Source organism: Pistacia vera, unplaced genomic scaffold (assembly GCF_008641045.1).
Source record: "Pistacia vera cultivar Batoury unplaced genomic scaffold, PisVer_v2 Contig146, whole genome shotgun sequence".
Taxonomy (NCBI): domain Eukaryota; kingdom Viridiplantae; phylum Streptophyta; class Magnoliopsida; order Sapindales; family Anacardiaceae; genus Pistacia; species Pistacia vera.
Window position 1 is genome coordinate 148,532 of NW_022195532.1, and position 19,280 is coordinate 167,811.

At 35.7% G+C, this 19,280-nt stretch overlaps 2 protein-coding genes across 2 annotated transcripts; both read left to right on the forward strand.

Moving 5' to 3' along the window:
- The first annotated feature begins 10,857 nt into the window (after positions 1 to 10,857).
- On the forward strand, positions 10,858 to 11,862 carry LOC116123865. The gene has a single exon (XM_031409609.1). The coding sequence runs from the start codon at positions 10,858 to 10,860 to the stop codon at positions 11,860 to 11,862; it is 1,005 nt and encodes a 334-aa protein (XP_031265469.1).
- Positions 11,863 to 17,511: 5,649 nt separating this feature from the next.
- On the forward strand, positions 17,512 to 18,803 carry LOC116123917 (zingipain-2-like). The gene is made up of 2 exons (XM_031409655.1): positions 17,512 to 17,994; positions 18,080 to 18,803. Exons 1-2 carry the CDS (start codon positions 17,559 to 17,561, stop codon positions 18,661 to 18,663), a joined length of 1,020 nt encoding a protein of 339 aa, XP_031265515.1. The 5' UTR covers positions 17,512 to 17,558; the 3' UTR covers positions 18,664 to 18,803.
- Positions 18,804 to 19,280: the final 477 nt, after the last annotated feature.

Here is a 19,280-nt window from a genome sequence, read left to right on the forward strand (position 1 = left end):
GTGATCATCAAATAGGTTTTGGAGTTTTTAGGGATCTCATAAAAATTGTAGGAAGATTACACACAACATCCCTAAATGCTAGAATCAACCAACCAAATAGACCACATACCCAAGAGTTTCAAACTAGAACAAAACCAACATCCAGAATAGTTCTTCGACTAGGGTAAAAATTGATCTCTCTTATTCACTACATGTTATTGCAATCATGTTATCTCATAGACATTTGACATAATCCAAGAAACACAAAGATTCCACAAACTAATAAAATTTACAAGCATACATTTCATATCTTCACCACCCCCAACCAAAATCCTACACCGCTTCCAATGTAGCAATCAAAACAAAATGAGGAGAAAGGGAAAGAAACAAGTTACCTCCCTTTGATTAACAAATTGTGAAGGACTAGAAGTAAATCCGTTGAATGTGCATCCTGTAATCAACATGAAATCTACCAACACAAAAGAAAGAACACATGGTGTCTTGGAATAGAATCCATGTTGTTGGTTAGTCATCATAAAGTTTGCAGAAATTAAAACAAACACACAAATAAAAAATGAAATCAACATAAAATTAAATAAAGTTTATACAAATTGAAAACAAAATAAAAACAAAACAATAAATGAAAATAACAAAAGAAAACAGAAAATGCTGAATTTCTGCGCCGCGGTGTTACATGGTTTTTCTGGGTGAGGACATGACATCATAAAAATGCACCACGGCATGACAAAATCTGAAAAAATGTCATAGCACAGGTGACATGCGCCGCGGCATGACAATGAAACACTTATGCTAATAAATACCGTCAAAATATGTCGTGGCATGACCTGAATTTCCTGGAAGAAAAACAAAAAAAACAAGAGTTAATACTCTACAAAAATGAAAAACAACACAAAAAAGATAAAATACTGGAAATGAAATAAAACATACCGAAAAGAAGTAAAACACCAACATTCATAAAACAAAACTTAAACAACAAAAACAGCAAAAATTAGACACAAAAAAAAAGCATCATAAATAAAGGCAAAGTCACTAGAAATCACAAAGCAACTTAACAGTCCCTAGCAATGGCGCCAAAAACATGACAGATACAAAGTTTAATCTTTCACAAGTGCACGAGTCACAATCGCAGCATAGTGCACAAGTAAGGGTCAATCCCACAAAGACTGGAGATGCTCTTGTGATCCTAGTAACTATGCCTTGATTAGCATAACAAAAATGAAATAAAGAAAAACACATAAACAACATTAAAATAAACCTAAATCTTACTATATACAAAGGGCCCTAGGGCTTTAACTCCATCATAATCATCAGGCTACATGTTCACTGTCAAACTATCATTCTCTCCACTCCATTTTAGGGTTCATACATCATTGGGCTCAACCTAGTACTTTCATCATCTAAACTAGCTAGCGGCGTATAGCCTAGCCTAAATAACGAAGGAACCAACTCACATAGACATAAATCATTCATTCACATAGCTAATCAAGATAAGCACGATGTTTGTCGTTTTTAAGGTATTACCGCAGCCATTCGGATTAACCTAGTGTTTCCATCAACTAAACTAGCTAGTGGCATATAGCCTAGTCCAATTACGAAAACCCATTAAGCGCAAGACAATCTTAAAGACAAAAACCAATCTATACCCGGGCAAGGCTGCAAATCAGTCATTCCGCACCCAATCTTGTCTCATACAATCAATTAACTAACACCAAGGTTGATCAGGCCCTAATATCAACTAAAGATTGAACGCAATGAATGAATCTAGATCATAATTGAATGGATCAAACAAATAGAATAACAATAAAACACAAGCCTTCAATTAAATTACATCAAATCTCTAGAAAAACAAACTACAACATAAAGGAAAAAGAAATGATTATACCTAGAACCATAATCGTGAAGAACAAAGGAAAAGTCCTCCTCTCCTCTCCAAGCTCCTCCTTTCCAAGAAGCCCCAAGAGTAGTTCAATCCATAAAATGTGTATATTCTCTCTAAAAACGAAATATATTGCCCTTTGTATAGTTTTTACAATAAGTGGCAGTTTAGCAAATACCAGTAACCTAAATTAGGGTTCGAAATGCAATATTTTTGTATTCTAGGCGACTTACGCCGTGGCATGGTTAAATTGTGTCACGGGGCGATCCCAGGCGATCTCTTCTTCAATAAAATCTGTACCACACCGCGGTTTAGTTAAAATGCGTCGTGACGCCGTTTGGATTTCACTGACATTGTGCTACAGCGCCATATTTCTTCTTTGGGGCATAATTTGGATTGCACCGTTTTATCACCACGGCTTAGAAAATCGTGCTACAACACAAAGTCAAAATTTCATGTTTTTTCCTCTTGCCTTGATTTATCCGCACTCGATAGGTCCAGGATGTCCGAACACTAGTACAAGGACAAATAACCCATTTTGTTGCACTTGAATACCTAAAAACACAAACAACACCTGTGATTTCGGAAGATAATGAAACATGCAAGAAACCACATCATAAATCATGCATTAAACCTTAAATCCCTTACAATTTCATCCCCAAATCACTAAATAAATATGCAATTCCAATACTCAACAAGTACCTTATCTTGATTTGTATTTGTTTAAGTTTCCCCCTTTTTTCTATGTAATAAAAAAAGGGCACCCGTTGTTCACTTTTCACTATTCACTAAAGCAGTAACTTAACCAGATTCTTGAACAAAAAATCTCTAATCTTTCTCTTCCACTAACATGATAACATCTATCGATATATAATCTTATAGGATTTTATGTGGATAATCTTTAATGTTTCATCCCCAAGTCACTAAATAAATTAGCATTTCCAACACTCAACAAGTACCTTATCTTGATTTGTATTTGTTTAGGTTTCCCCCTTTTTCTATGTAATAAAAAAAGGGAACCTGTTGTTCACTTTTCACTTTTCACTGTTCACTATAGCAGCAACTTAAACAGATTCTCAAACAAAAAATCTCTAATCTTTCTCTTCCACTAACATGATAACATATATCGATATATTATCTCACGTGATTTTATTAAGAGAAGAAATTCATCTATTTATATATTTTCAGTACTTAATCTTAAAGCATGAGTTTTTTATATTATTATTTATGAGGATAAAATTTAAGAGAACAAATTCAAATATATAATTTCCCATTGAACAGAATGTAGTGTATTTTATTTGTTATCTCAATGTTTTATGAAGATAATATAGAAGTGAAAGTAAAACTTTTGAGAATCATCTCCAATTTGCCCTAGGAGGATATATGATAAAATATGATGATTATCTCAAAGTTGAGAATAATGTTTAAATGTACAAAATACATCTACATAAAGATTGTATATACTCCACATGCTCAATACTCAGTAGTAAAATTCAAGAGAAATTAGATTGTAGCTTAAAAAATGGCTTACTTTTGGACAGATGTTTTACAATAATGTTCATTATTTTGACGAGTTGGAGCTCTCAAGTCATGTCTCAGTCTCATGTTGTGCAGCCAGATGCAATTACTCAAAAACACGAAGAATGGATGATTCCACATGCATGCACTTACAAGGACCAGCTAGAGAAGGAAATGCGCTTTAAGATATTCAAGGAAAATCTCAACTTCATTGAAAATTTCTACAAGGGTAACCGGTCATACAAATTAAGCCTCAATCAATTTGCAGATTTAACTAACAAAGAGTTTGTTGCCTCTGGAATGGGATACACATAGATGCCTATTAAATCACACCCATCCACCACATCAATGGGGACTTTTAGGTTCAAAATGTCAACTTGACTGAAGCTCTAACCAACTTGAATTAGAGAGAGAGAGAGAGGAGATGTTACTCCTGTTAAGAATCAAGGCCATTACAGTATACCAACCATTATATATATCTTGCTAACCCACTTTAACATATTATATTTCGTTCTTCTAACTTGACTTCTGTAAATAAGATCTTGCTAGTCATTTTCTGTAGCGGGATCTTTGGAAAGGTTAATCCAAATCAAAACTAGTAACTTGGTTTCACTTTCGAAGCAACAACTAGTAGATTGTTCGAAAGCTATCATGGTAACATGGTGGACGCCGCTTTTAGATACATTGAGCAAATTAGGGGACTCACTAGCGATGATGATTACCTATAAAATTCCAAGTATCCAAGGAAAGTGTAGAATATTTTTGTCAAACTTATGCTATATGTGTACACAACAGTTATGTGTGTGCGCAGGTTGCCAAACTTACGTTTTTGGCTTGTATAGTATCAAGTGTGTGCACAACAGTTCTGTGCTTACACACTCACATCAGATAATCCCAACTTAGCACAAGTTGCGTTTTTGTTTTTAGCTGCAAACATATTTATTTTTATCATTTGAGTTGTCTTTAGGACCACATACAAGTATCACAATATCCATGTGTGGTCCAAGGGAATAACCATGCATTTTCTTGATTTGGTTGTGGTCCAAAAAAAAAAAATCAGAATCTTTTCCTCATTTGGACAAACATGAGTCAACCCTTGTTTGCTGACTTGTCACAAATTGTTGAGCAAGAAAACTCATATTTATATTTATCTTTCTTGTATATTTATGAACTAACCTTTTGATATTTTATTTGCTTGTGCTCTGAAATTTTCAGAGAGTTTTTTTCCTCAAAGGTTCACCTTATGTTATTGTGCCAAACCTTCATCATCTCATATACTTATTGAATAGCTACTGGAACTTGGCTGATGTTGTAGTGTGGTTGTGGTGTGTGAAGCTTGGGTGGAACTCAAGTGTCCTTTAGGTGTGTTCACGGCATGAGCAAGTCCTTGGAAGCGACAAGACATTAGAGATTCAGACAGTGGTGTTTAGTATAACTAGAATAGGAAGTTCTCTTTATTGTAGCTAAAATCAACTTTGAACTATATCTTGTAATGTTTGTTGTTTAGTGCATTTGCTTCGACTTGGACGAGGTCCCATGGATGTAGGCTAAGAGTGGTTTTAGCCTAATCATATACTTACTTTCATTGCTTATGGATGTTGATTCATGATTAACTTGATATCCATTAATCAACTCAATAATAACTTCTGCTGCATTTTAGGAATAGGTACCTAAATGCTATATAGAGTTAACCAACTCTAACAAGTAGTATTAGAACTTGTTCTGATAAGTTCTTTTAGTTGATCTTCACCCATTTTGCTTGCTTTCGTGTGCATCCGATTGGTTTGGTCAAAATCTGGTCTATTAACGTGTTCTGTTTTTGGTATGCTACTTGTTTGTGTGTGCACCTCTGTTTTCTATGCTCACGTCTGTTTGAGTTTTTATTGTCATGAACTTCTTTACTAAAAAAGGGTCAGCTCCTAGACCACCTCTGTTAGAAGGTCCTAATTACTATACATGAAGACCTAGAATGTGTGCTTTCCTTAAGTCCATTGATGAAAGAGTTTGGTCCATGGTTGTGAATGGTTGGACAACCCCGATTATTGTTGAAAATGAAGTGTCTAGACCAAAATTGATTGCTAATTGGACTACTACTAAGTTAACACTTGCAAATTATAACTCTAAATCCATTCATACTCTGTTTAATGCTGTAAATGTTAATCAAATGAAAGTCATTACTAACTATGAACTTTCCAAGGACGCTTGGGATAGGCTACAAGTAAAAAAATGAAGGCACTAGTGCTGTCAAACGAAATAGACTTGTGACTGATTTTGAAAATTTGAATATGCATGGAGATGAGACTATCACTGATTTTTATGGTAGAGTTTGTGATGTGTCTAATGAATGTTTTGCTTTGGGAAAAATTTATCTCGCTGAACTTGTTAGGAAAGTTCTTTGCTCTCTTCCCAAGAGATTCATACCAAAAATGACCACCATAGAAGAATGTCGTGATGTGGACTCTATGGACATTGATGAACTCATCGGCTCTCTTCAAACCTTTGAGCTGAATTTGAAATGATGGGAAAATCAAAAACCAAGCAAAGGTTTAGCTCTCAAACATGAGGTAGATTCTGAACTTTTTGAAAAAATGGATTTAAGTGGCTTGGATGATGAAAATTGTGCTTTACTTACAAAGAATTTTGCAAAGTTTTCAAAGAAAAACATGAAAAAGCCTTTTGAGAGTGGAAATGGTAGAAAACCTTTTGTGAAAAAGTTTTATGACTAGCAAACCCCTGGTACCTTTACAAAAAGATTTTTGAAAGATTAAAAAAAAAAAAAAGGGGGTATCAAGTGCTTTGAGTGTGAGGGGTTTAGACAATCTGAGTATGCTAACACACTGAAAAAGAAGAAATGCAAGGCTATGGCTACCACTTTGAGTGAGAGTAACCAAGATGAGAGTGAGGAAGATGAGTCTGGTGATGATGAAAATGTTCTTGCCTTTACTGTGAATCAAGATGACGATAAAAGTGAGTCTTTGGATGACACAATTGTTATTGATGCTGAACAACAAGAATCATATGATAAGATGTATGATCAATAGTTAAAGGCCGTGAAGAAGTTGCAATCTCTTGGAATTGAAAATGCAACCTTGTTGAAGCAAAAGAAAACCTTGTCCAAAAAGATTATTGTTTTAACTACTGAACTAACCGAGGCTAAGGCCATAATTGATAGATTGAATGCAGGTTCTCTTAAGCTTGATGAAGTCGTTGGGCAAGGAAAGTCTTTCAGAGATCGGTATGGTTTGGATTTCAATCCTATTGCTAGCAGATCGACTTCAGGTGCACACACGTTTGTTAGAGACACCGAAACTCTTGTTGAGGTTGCTACTATGAGACAAGTAATGAAGGTAAAAAAATTCATACCCATTTGCATTTTTGTAACAAAAAATGTCACATCAGACCAAAATGCTTCAAGTTCATTACATATTTGAAAAGAATTCTTGAAAACCATAACTTCTTTTCCTGTAACACCTCCTCTTTACTACTATTCTTATAATACATACTATGTAAATTATAGATATACATAGCGTATGGAAAATAGTGGGCTCAAATTTCTCTTTACTCAAAAAATATAATTCTTTACAAATACAAAAGGCTATGTATTTAAAAACTTTCTAATTAATACAAAATATTATAGCTGGTGGACAATGGTGCCAATACTCTTCGCTCCTCGATGTCCATCTGACCGCTGCTCCTATTTCCTGCAAAACAGAGAAGAACAACGGGGTGAGCACAACAATGCTCAGTAAGTAAATCCTCTACTACCTGTCCCCCCAACTCACTCTTTGGTTCTTTCGTTACTCTACTGTTCTTCTATTTCTAATCCTCACTGTTTTTCTCTTTCTTTCTAATGATTTTATTCTCCTTTAACTCTGTTCTGTTCTTTTTATTCTTCCTTTCTCTCTATTCTTATTCTCAATTCTTATTCTCTTATTCTTACTCACCATGAAGGACAATCATGGTTCTCTCTTATTCTCATCATACTCACCATGAAGGAAAATCATGGTCCTCACCTGTATAAGCTCTACATGCAATTAATACAAAAGAACTGCATATTTCTTCCTTCTACTCTTTGTTCTTCTTAGCTCAAACTTTCGCATTCATTCTCATACTCTCTCTCTCTTTCTATCTCATTCTTTCTCAAGCTTTCTCAAGCTTTCTCATTCTTTAATTCTTTCTATTATCTCATTCTCATTTCTCATAAATCATTTCTACTAACTCGCTCTTTAGTAGTCACGGCCTCATCTTACCGGAAGCACGGCTGGGACTCACTCTCACTCTACGTGACTTCTACTCATTTTAGCTGATCGGACTCGCTTATGCATAGATTCAGAACCTTTGGCCATGTGAGTGTACAGTCTCTCTCTCGGGTACTCGGGTATAGCCCTCATCCACATGTACTCTCACGGGTTACACCACTTCTCTTTCTCATACTCATGCCGCTCTCTCAATGCGACGTACATGCGGGAATTCTCTACCCATTACTCACGGGTTTCCCATCGCATAACCTACTCTATGCTCTTATCTCTTTCTCATTCTTTCTCATGTTTGCTCATCTCTTTCTCAAGCTAGTACTCATACTCAAGCTAGTACTCATAATATAGCTTAACTCTTAGCTTTTCTCATCTATGTTTAGTAGGAAAAGTGGGGAGTAAAATGTAAGAAAATTTAGTAGAGACTGTGTTTGGATGGGGGTGTGGTTGTAAAGAATCAAAGGATATAGATGGAATTTCTAAGGAAGGGCAAGGGAAAAATGGGAAAAGATGCTTATAATATGTGCTAAAAGAGTTAAAGTGTAGAGAAACCCTTTATTCATTCATTCCACCGCCTCTTCCATTTGCCTAATTTCTCTCAATTTCTCCATCCAATCTTCCAAGATTTCTAAGAGAGCTTTTGAGTAAATTTGAGTAGAGATTTCATCTAAAGCATCCTAAGAGAGAAGACAAGACAACAAAGGAAAGGAAAAGTGCTAAAGATGTCACCTTTCCACAAGGTAAGTAAATGCTACCAACTTGAGTTTTGTTAAGTTTTTGAGTAGAGATTTAGAGATTGAGTAGAGATGTATACTTGTATAAGTATGTTATGTTGTTGAGAATTGAGTTGAGATGTATATGTATTATGAGAAGTGTTTTTGATGTGTGATAAGAAATGGAATTTGAGATGAAGTTTGAGAGATGTTGTGTAAACCTTTTTGGAAGTGCTTTTTTTGATAGGGATTATGGTTATTTGAGGGAGTTTTCCCCCATTTTGGATGGCTAGAGAATGAAGTATAGTAGTAATTTTAGTAGAGTGTTTTTATGCACATGAGTTGCTTGATGAAATGCCTAGGTGAAATCTGCCCTGTCACTACCGTGACTTTCTAAGTAATTTTTGGGCATTCTACGGATTGAACTGGGCTGAGACCTAAACATGGAAGTTATAGCCCTGTTTCTAAGCTTTAAAACGAGATCAAAACCGTAGCAATCCGAGGTGTATAACGCAAGTTATGGCCTTTTTTGTGTGACCTGTGCAGAATGACTGTTTTGAGGAAATCTTGTATTTGGCATTTCATAAGTGCATTAGTGAGCATGAGCTATGTATACACATTTGTTTATACACTCAAGAAGTAGCTTGAGATATAGTAGAGAAGAGAATAGAGTAGGTTGTGCGATGGGAAACCCGTGAGTAATGGGTAGTGTATTCCCGCATGTACGCCGCATTGAGAGAGCAGCATGAGTATGGGATAGAGAAGTGGTGTAGCCCATGAGAGTGCATGCGGATGAGGGCTATACTCGAGTACCCGAGAGAGAGATTATACACTCACGTGGCCAAGGGTTCTGAATCCATGCATAACCGAGTCCGATCAGCTAGAATGAGTAGAAGTCACGTAGAGTGGGAGCGAGTCCTGGTCGTGCCCCCGGTAAGATGGGGCCGTGACTTACTAAAGAAAGTTAATAGAAAAGAGTTCTAAGAGAAAGAGAAAGAGAGAGAGAGAGAGAAAAGTACAAAGAGAAATTGAATGAGAAGTTGTAAGGAAAGAATTAGAGAGAGAGGGAGTTATTGGGATAGATGAGTAGAGGGTTTACTTACTGAGCATTATTTTAGTGCTCACCCCCTTGTTTTCCTATGTTTTGCAGGATCTAGGTGAGGACATGGTCGGATGGATGTCGGCGCTCGAGGAGAAGCGATTACACTGTCTATTATGTTTTTGATGACTTTTGTACACATTATAAATTTGTGTAAAAATGTATATGTTGTAAAGAATATATATAAATATATATATGTTTAATAAAAAGAAAAATTTTGGGCCCAATTTCTTTATATTATTTTATATGTACTTCCTTATGAGTATTTGAGTAGAAAGTGGCTATTACATTTGTTTTCTTGAGAAAGTCCATTAGACTACTTCAACTTGAATAGTTGTCATTGATTTTGTTGAATAAAGCATGAACATGTTTCCTTTGTTTTTGTTTGTCAAGACTATTTATCTATGCTAGCACATTGATATAAGGTTCACTCTTGCTTATGTGCTAACTCTGGTAGGATGTGTCCACTATTGACTCTCTTTATAGCATGGGCTTGTCTCATCTTGAGTTGCTTGTCTTTATGCTTGTCACTTGTGAAGGAGCTACCTTGCTTGAAGTGTGATAGTTGTTTTTGAGTAACTTTTTTGAAATATAGAGACCCCTATGCTTTGGAAAATCTACCATTAAGAAGACTACCTCCTTGCAAGTGTGAAAGCTACACTTGGTTATATTTTGAGAGTTATTAGCCCTTTGCGTCAAAATGAAATAGAAAAAGTCAAATCATTATCTTTATACGCTAAAAAAGAAAAATGAAAAATGTTACAAGGCATGAGGGAATGAGGAGTTTCCTTTGCAAAATATTACTTGACCAATGTGTCACTTAACCCCCCTTGAGGAGACTATCACACACTTAGATGAGCTCTTATGATTATTCTTCTCTTGTATGTGATTAAGGAAGTGTTGTCTAGATTGTTCTTTATGTTGGTATCTTCCTTATGATTTATGTGCATTTCAAGATTGAGAATGGGACACTTAGGTTGATTGGCACATATTGATATGTCTTGATCTTCAAAAATCAAGTGAAACATTTCATTATTCAATTTTATTTAATTGTCTTTATTTTGTAATTTAAATTTGCTGCTTTTGAAAATTGTTGTCATATTGGGAAGTTGTGCATACTCATGTTTGCATGAAAATTCTTTATTTTTCTCATATTTGACTCACAAGTGCTCACACACTTACACAGTGCACACATCAGTTTAAGTATAGAGTCCTAATTAGGAAAACTACTCTTTAGGGCTTTGGAAGGTTTTTTCTATTTAAGTCTAACCTAATTTCTTTTTGCGTCAAAACTCTTTTTGTGCCACCTTTTGTCTTTCTTCTCTCACGATTTTGTTCTCTAACCTGTATAAACCTTTTTTCCTCTTTGTTTTTCTCATGGATCCAAGAAGAAAAGCAATGGAAGATGCTCCTAAGAAGAAGTTTATGGCCATGAAGAAAGCCACTCTGCATAAGAAATCACCAACAAAGAAACCTACGGCAACTGAATCGCAATCTCAAGGGGAAGAGCCTGCTCACATAACTCCTATTCCATCCCCTATTCCAAGTGAGGCACAATCGATAAGTGAAGACTCCATGCACACAACCTCTGACTCAAATCCATCCTCTCCTGAAGGCTCCTCATTTTCGGTGTCCCACAACGCCTCTGACAAAGTTCCAATCACATCTCTGAGAACTCAAAAGAAGCCTCCAACAAAAGCTACTCCTTCAAGGACTCCAGCTCCGGTTGAGAAAGGCAAGAAAAAGGCAAAATCAGTCATGTCAGCCTCCTCTTCTGGTAAAATCTCTTCCTTTATTTCCTTTGAGGCCAAAAATCGATTTAAAGACCACATTGTCAAGAGGACAATTGTGTGTGAGGCCAATGTTGAAATTGATTATTTCCCTGAGTTTTCCAAAATGATTAAGAAACGAAAATGGATCAAGTCAGTGACTAAGCTAGATGTATCTCTTCAAACTCTTGTTCAAGAGTTTTATGCCAATTTTGGCATTGACAATGCTAAACCCGATTTTGATGGGCATGATAACAAGGTGTATGTTAGGGGTAAATGGGTTCATTTTAGTGTTGATGTGATTAGAGATGTTCCAAGTTTGCCTGTTGTTGAAAATCCTTTTAAGTTGTCTGAATTGAAATTGGATGATGTTGCAAAAGTGTTGATTGGTGGGTCAGTTGCCAAGTGGCCTAAGAATGGATTTCTTCAGCCTAGTGTGCTTACACCTCTCTATCGTTTGCTGTTTACAATCTCTCTAACCAATTGGTCCCCATCAATGCATAATTCCATGGTTAGGGCAGATAGAGCACAACTCTTCTATAGGATTGGGGTAGGCAAGAAGATTGATTTGGGAACCCTCATTTACACAAACATTAGAGTTGTTGTGGAAACCACCCATGCCATTCAAGTTTGACCCGTTCCTTCTCTTATCCACAGAATTATTGCTCCTTAAAAACCAAAATGCCATGAAGTGAAGCCATCTTTGAAGATTAAGACTGTGAATAAGAACTTTTTTAGACAGCCCTCCAAGAGTGTTCCATCCCTATCCACTACCGATCATATGAGAGCTAACACTTGGCAATCCAAGTTATTTGATGCAGTCATGATTTGGAGATGTCCATGGAGAATGTGCTTCAATATGTGAAGGAGATGCACTTCTCTTTCAATGCTCATCTAGACAACTTGGAGAAAGAAAAGAAGAAGTCAAAGAATGCATTTGCCTCTCTAGTTCCTAAAGATCTTAATCCAAAAGATGATGATGATACCTCTCTTATCCACTTTGATGACAATGCTGCCTCCCCTGTTGTAGATAAGAACATTCTTGCTCCTGCCGTTGCTACCACTTCTGCCCATGTTGATGATATTCCAGCCTTCGACATCCAAGTTGAAGATTCTCATGTAACGCTCACTGCCCCTCCAAAGAAGAAATCAAAGAGAAAAGTTGATAGATCATCGGTTGATAATCCTATTTTTTCCTATGATTTTGCATTGAATTTCAATAGGATTTAGGATACTTCTCATGCAATTTGGGTCATAATTGCTACTTAATTCTATTAATTTTTCTTTGCAGGCCTAAACGATGATTTTGAGCATAAATGATGGTTTTGAGCATAAATTACATAACTTGAGCTTGACAACTCGGAATGATCTGAATTCAGAAGCTACGGAAATCTAAGAAGCAAAACTGCACCTTTCATGTTTTGGGTTTTTCCTAATTCTGACTGAAAGATGGTGTAAACTTGGCTTGAAGTCGTGAACAACACGTTGGGAATTGAAGAAAAACATCTTTGGACATACTTCAGTATTTCTCCATTTTTTGCTTGTTTTTGATATTCTTCTAGGATTCCCAATTGGAGCAAGTATTTTGCATTTGACACTGGCCTTAGACAGGACGATAAAGGGCCTGAAGCTCCAGTTGAAATCAGAAAAGATTTGGCGCCAAGATAAAAGGTGTTCATCAGCAATGAAAGTCCTTGGCATGATCTGCTACTAAACTGCCCAAGAACATAAAGAAAAACTATCTGATCTACTAGAATGATGAACCTTGATTCAGTTTGTTTTTTTTATTTTGTTTTGTTTTTGAGTATGAATTGAGTTGTTTAGCTAGGATTTGATGTCACCTTGATACAATGATTCAAATTTATATGAATTGATTTACTTTGAGTTTTAATTTCATAATTGAGTGTTTATCTCTTTGCTTAATGACTTTTGGATGTTTGATCACCATTCAAATGTATGTTGTTCACACTAAGACTGAGAAGTGATTTGTGATATGTGCCTCTTGGGATAATTACCATAGATTAAGTGAAAACTAGAGATAGATAAACGTAATCTATGAAATCTAGATAGAATTCCACAAAGCTTAAGAGACCTTGAACTATTAAACTTCAATTTTTTTGGTTTGGAAGGTTAATAGGAATAGGTGGGGTGGTATAACCTGAGAAGGAGTACCAAACAACTCAAGGAATTCGATTTTCAATCAAAGAATTAAAACTTGGGTAATAGATTCTGTGATTTGGGTTAGCGTATCTAGGTGAAATCAACACCCTAGCATATTTTTAGCATTATTATTCTTTTATATTTTGTTAATTTGTATTTAGTTTGTTAATTTTTTTATGAACTTTGTCTTGAACTTTTATTATGCTTTTCTTTAGCTTATATGAACTATTAAAACTTTGATGTGCAGTTAACTCTCTTAGGGGGAGTTAGTTTTGTTGATTGTTTTTATTTTGGTTTTAAAGGTTCATTATTACTTTGGTTATTTGGTTGCTAACATCGTCCTTAATGTTGCCTTTGATTGATTAATTTTGTGCTTGTCTCTAATTATTGTTTACAGGATTGTTTGGTTGATTGAGATAGGTTTATATTGATCTTATGATCAATTTGGTTCTTGGTTCATAAGTTTGACAAAGGGGGAAATTGAAGAATATTTTTGTCAAACTTATTTTGTATGTGTGCACAACAGTTGTGTGTCTGCACAGGTTGCCAAACTTATGTTTTTGGCTTGTTTCATATCGAGTGAGTGCACAATAGTTATGTGCTTGCACACTCGCGTCAAATATTCTTAAATTGGCACAAGTTGCGTTTTTGTTTAAAATAGTAAAGATATTTATTTTTATCTTTTAAGTTGTCTTTAGGACCACATACAAGTGTTACAATATCCATGTGTGGTCCAAGGGAATAACCATGCTTTTTCCCGATTTGGTTATGGTCCAAAATTAAAGTTAGAATCTTTTCCTCATTTGGACAAACATGAGTCAGCCCTTGTTTGCTAACTTGGTACAAATTGTTGAGTAAGAAAACTCATCTTTATATTCTTTTTTCTTGCGTATTTGTGAATTAACCTTTTGATATTTTCTTTGCTTATACTCTGAAATTTTCAAAGAGTTTTATTCCTCAAAGGTTCACAGGTTCACCTTATGTTTGTTAGAGTAGGTGCCCTAGAGCCAATCAATTATTGTAAAAGGTGCCCTAGAGCCAATCAATTATTGTAAAATTGACTCTGTAATAAATGTTTATTTATCAATAAAAGGCATATTTTTCTATATCTTGTATGTAATGATATATGTCCTTAGGATGGTAGAACCGTGACGAGGGTATCAAGTGTTTCAAATCTTGATAGTGAGAACCCTATGATCACATATGGTGGCCATTCTAGAAACGTCTGTAGCCCTAGTATTATTCTGACCAAGGACGCAGATAATACGGTAAGGCTATCATAGTGTTGAACGACCCTGTCGAAAGGTAGTAACTGAATTAACTTGTCAAGGTTGTTTGCTGACAACCTGGTGCAATGCATAGGTGCTTGCTAGAGGCAAGTTCACTGGACAGACCCACCAGAGGATTCCATATGGATGGTAACCCTTGTATCTATGGAATAAATCCTCTAATGGATGGTGGTGCATGGTGCATGTGATCCTTAGACTTGAGATCACCGGAGCGTCTTGTGCACCAATTGGCATAGTTTGACACTAGCCCAAAGTAGTTCTATTCAGAGTTATCAATACAGTAGTGATTGGCTACATTGAGAAGTGTATCGAGACTATGGTGGATCGACAAAGGATTCATCACTCCTGGGTATGGAAGAAGTTATCTTACTGGGTAATTCAGTAAATGGCAATGACACTAAATCTATGGCCACAATGGGATTGAGTTGATGCTCAATCCAATTTAATATTCCTGTCATTGGTCTAGTAACTGAATACAAATATGTCGAGGATATCTGAGGTTGACACTATTTATGTACCTCAGTCTCGATGAGATAACAGTTGATGAAAGGATTTGATTGCACGGTAACCAAACCGTTGACAGGCTATGGTTTCGCTAAATCCAAATCATCAGGTGGCCATGATGCCTTGCTAGGGGCCAATCTTGGTCTGTGTGTAGTGAGACGATTAATTGGTGTTAATCGCAATACTACACACTATCGATATGATGAGGAGCCCACGGGTCACACACTTAGAAGATAATTTAAGAATCAATTTGTGAGAAGGGTATTTTCGTCTTTTAGGATGAAAAGGTATTTTGGTAATCTTACAATGCAATTAAATTTGCTGAGATTGTTGCCTGAATTTAATTTTAATATTAAAATTAAATTAGTGAGATTATATTTAAAGATATCTGTGTATATATTTAAATGAATTATTATTATTAATTAAATATTGTTATATTATTATATATTAATTGATTTTAATTATTATAATAATTAATTAATTAAAATACCATAAAGGGTGTGTTTGGTTACAAGGGCAAACTAGGGTTAGAGCCCATGGCTATTCCTAAGTGGAATAGGGTTTTAATTGTTGCACTATATAAGTGCAACTTAAAAATTAAAACATAAGAATTACTCATTCAATTAAAAACCCTAGCCACCCTATCTCTCTCTCTCTCAAGAAGAAAACTTTTCTTGTTCTTCTTTTTTGATTCTTGAAGCCCTTGATTGTTCTAGCAAAATAATCAAGGGTTCTGCGAATTATCTTCGTGTAGACTTCCGTGAGTAATCCTACTTTGGATCGATTGGCGAAAAATCACGTAAACAATAACTGTGAACAGTATTCCTGTCCAAAATCAAAGATATTCGAAGGAGCCTCCAAACATACATAAGTATTCTAATCCTTGAATGGATTTACAATAACTGTGAACAGTATTCTTATCCAAAATCAAAGATATTCAAAGGAGCCTCCAAACGTACATAAGTAATGTTTGTTGTTTAGTGGATTTGCTTCGATTTGGACGAGGTCTCATAGATGTAAGCTAAGAGTGGTTTTAGCCTAACCATATATATGATAATGTGCTTTACTTTCATTGGTTATGGATGTTGATTCATGATTAACTTGATATCCATTAATCAACTTAGTAATAACTTCCACTGCACTTTAAACATGGGTACCTAAATGCTATCTAGAGTTAACCAACTCTAACAGAAAGGTTATTGTCAACGAAAGGTTGCTGTTCCATGTTCTCAAATCCATGGTTATGAAAGTGTACCCTCCAACAATGAGGAGGCATTACTAAAGGGTTTAACCATGCAACTAGTGTCAATACTCTTGAGGGCAAAAGGCGACCCTTCAGGTTCTACTCAAGTGATATTTTTTATGGAGGTTGTGGGACTCATCTGATCCATGCTGTTAATCTGGTTCGAGATGGAACAACTGAAGATGTAACAAAATACTGGTTATTCAAAGAATTCATGAGATGAGAATTGAGGTGAGAGAGGGTGCATGAGGATTAAGAGAGATATCGATGATCCCCGAGTAAGATCTGTACTTAATCATACGAAGCAAAGACCAAATTGTAAAAGCATTTTGTAGAAAGTTCTAAAGAAAGAATGGTGACCGTTAACTTACGTTATAAGTTGGAGTGGAGTCATTAGGAATATCTAGCGTGAATAGTGGGAGGAAGAGGCTGCACATAACTCTCATAAAAAGTTTAACCGTATCTAATTCATATAATAAGACATCTCCTACAATGATGTATTGATTAACTTCAATTAATTAAAGTCTCGTAAATCAATGCTAAAATGCTAGCTATAAACGCGGAAGAAAACACTGAGAAGATTGACTTAATTGACTTGTTATTTCTAAATTGATTTACTCAAGTCATTACTTGTAATTTGCACTGTTTTAGTTTATATTAGTCATTACTCAAATAGTCCTGTTTATTTTTCCCTCTGGAATTACATAAGAGAGACGCAGAAGTGAGAAAGAAGTAGTCATCAACAAATTAAACCCCAAGGACAAGTAATCATCAACATCTTACAAACAAACTCCAAATGACCATTGATCGTCAACATCAACCTCATAAAATTTTGGAAATTAATGAACTGTCAGCAACTCTCCGTTGATTGAGCTCGTTAGCTACTTAATTGATGGAGGTTTTCACCACTTGGCATACTTCACGAAGAACATTGTTAACAATGTTGCCTTTAACTTGTCTAATACTCTGGGAAATGAAGTTCCTTTCGTCCCAAAATCTACGTAACAATCAGAACATTTTTTTTCAATAGATCAAATCTTCTATAAATACCTAAATTGAGCCATTACTTCCTCACAGCATATCAAACACTAAAAGCCGTTGCTTAAGATTCGAGCTATCTTCTGTCTATAAACAATGGCTTTAACACTAGAAAAAAAAATTTTCATTGCTATGTTAATGATTTTCGGGACATGGGCATCTCAAGTGATGTCCCGCACATTGCATGAAGCTTCCATTGCTGAGAAATATGAGCAATGGATGGCTCAATATGGACGCACTTATGAGGATAATGCAGAGAAACAAAGGCGTTTTATGATATTCAAGGACAATCTTGAATTCATAGAAAAGTTCAACAATGCAGGGAATCAGAGTCACAAGCTAGGCATCAATAAGTTTGCAGACTTGACCATGGAAGAATTCAAAGCTACACATACCGGATACAAGTCTACCCAACCAAAGTCATCCAAAACGGTATTACCCTTCAGGTACAACGATACAGAGGACGTTCCATCTAGCTTGAACTGGATAGACGAAGGAGCTGTTACTGACGTAAAGGACCAAGGGCAATGTGGTAAGGGAATCACCATATTATCGCTTGTATCATCATATTATTAAGTTATAACTAGTTGTCTGACTTGTTATTATTTCGATTTTAGGTTGCTGCTGGGCATTTTCGGCAGTGGCAGCTGTAGAAGGCATTACTTTTATCAAAACTAAAAACTCAGTCTCACTGTCCGAGCAACAACTAGTGGATTGTGACAGAAATGGCAATGGCGGTTGCAGTGGTGGTTATATGAAGAATGCCTTCAAATACATTATAGAAAACAAAGGTCTTGCAAGTGACACAGATTACCCATATCAGGGAATGGATGGAATCTGTGAAAAAGAGAAGGAAGAGGACCATGAAGCCAAAATTACAAGCTATGGAGTTGTACCTCCAAATGATGAAAGTTCCTTATTGAAGGCTGTGGCCCAACAGCCAGTTTCAGTTGCTGTTGATGCAAGCCAATTTCAATTCTACAAAAGTGGGGTTTTCAAAGCGCAATGTGGAACCAATTTGAACCACGGTGTTACTGTAGTCGGATATGGGACGAGCGAAGAAGGTGACAAGTACTGGTTGGTCAAGAACTCCTGGGGCCAGGATTGGGGTGAGAGTGGCTACATCAGGATGCTCAGAGATTTTGATGCTCCTGAAGGCATCTGTGGCATTGCCATGGAGGCTTGTTATCCAGTTATTTGATTAATATTTAAATGCTTCTGCTTAAATTTCTGCATTCCTATTCCATGTTTAAGCGAGTGTTTTATTGTATGTGAAATTCCAGAGCTATAGCTTGTAGCCGAGGGGATATCATTAGGTATGAAAATAAGTTTTTCCTTTTATTTACAATTAAACGGATTATAATTATTGAGCCAATTTCTGAGAGTAGATAATTTGCGTTACTTACCTTTACCATGTGCTGAAAAATTCAGGTGAGAATTAATGATATGACATGGTATCATTCTCATGCCATCTGGTTGTCAAACTTAAAATCAATACTTAATACCAAGAAAACTACACCCTTTCTGACTCTACAAGTTTGTCTCTTTGGTTCAATTACCAAAATCCCATCTCTTCCTTCATTTGTGGTCTCATTCAGCCCTCACACATATTTCTCTCTTTCTTCTTCAATTTTGGCTGGCTAATTAATACACATATAAATGAATTTCGAAACACAGCATTTTCTAATTTTCTTTTTATGATTTAAGAAATTTTTTTTTTTTAAAAAAAAAAAAAAAAGGCATAAACTGCAAGTTAAATAACAATCTCTCATTTTTAAAATTTATTTAGGCGGCTTAAAAAGGCTTTTAAATTATAAT

Excerpts from the sequence above, each read along its gene's own strand:
- LOC116123865 (XM_031409609.1), top strand. The coding sequence starts at position 10,858 with ATGGAAGATGCTCCTAAGAAGAAGTTTATGGCCATGAAGAAAGCCACT.
- LOC116123917 (XM_031409655.1), top strand. The coding sequence starts at position 17,559 with ATGGCTTTAACACTAGAAAAAAAAATTTTCATTGCTATGTTAATGATT. Across the intron at positions 17,995-18,079 it reads AAAGGACCAAGGGCAATGTG|GTTGCTGCTGGGCATTTTCG; the intron begins GTAAGGGAATCA and ends TTTCGATTTTAG.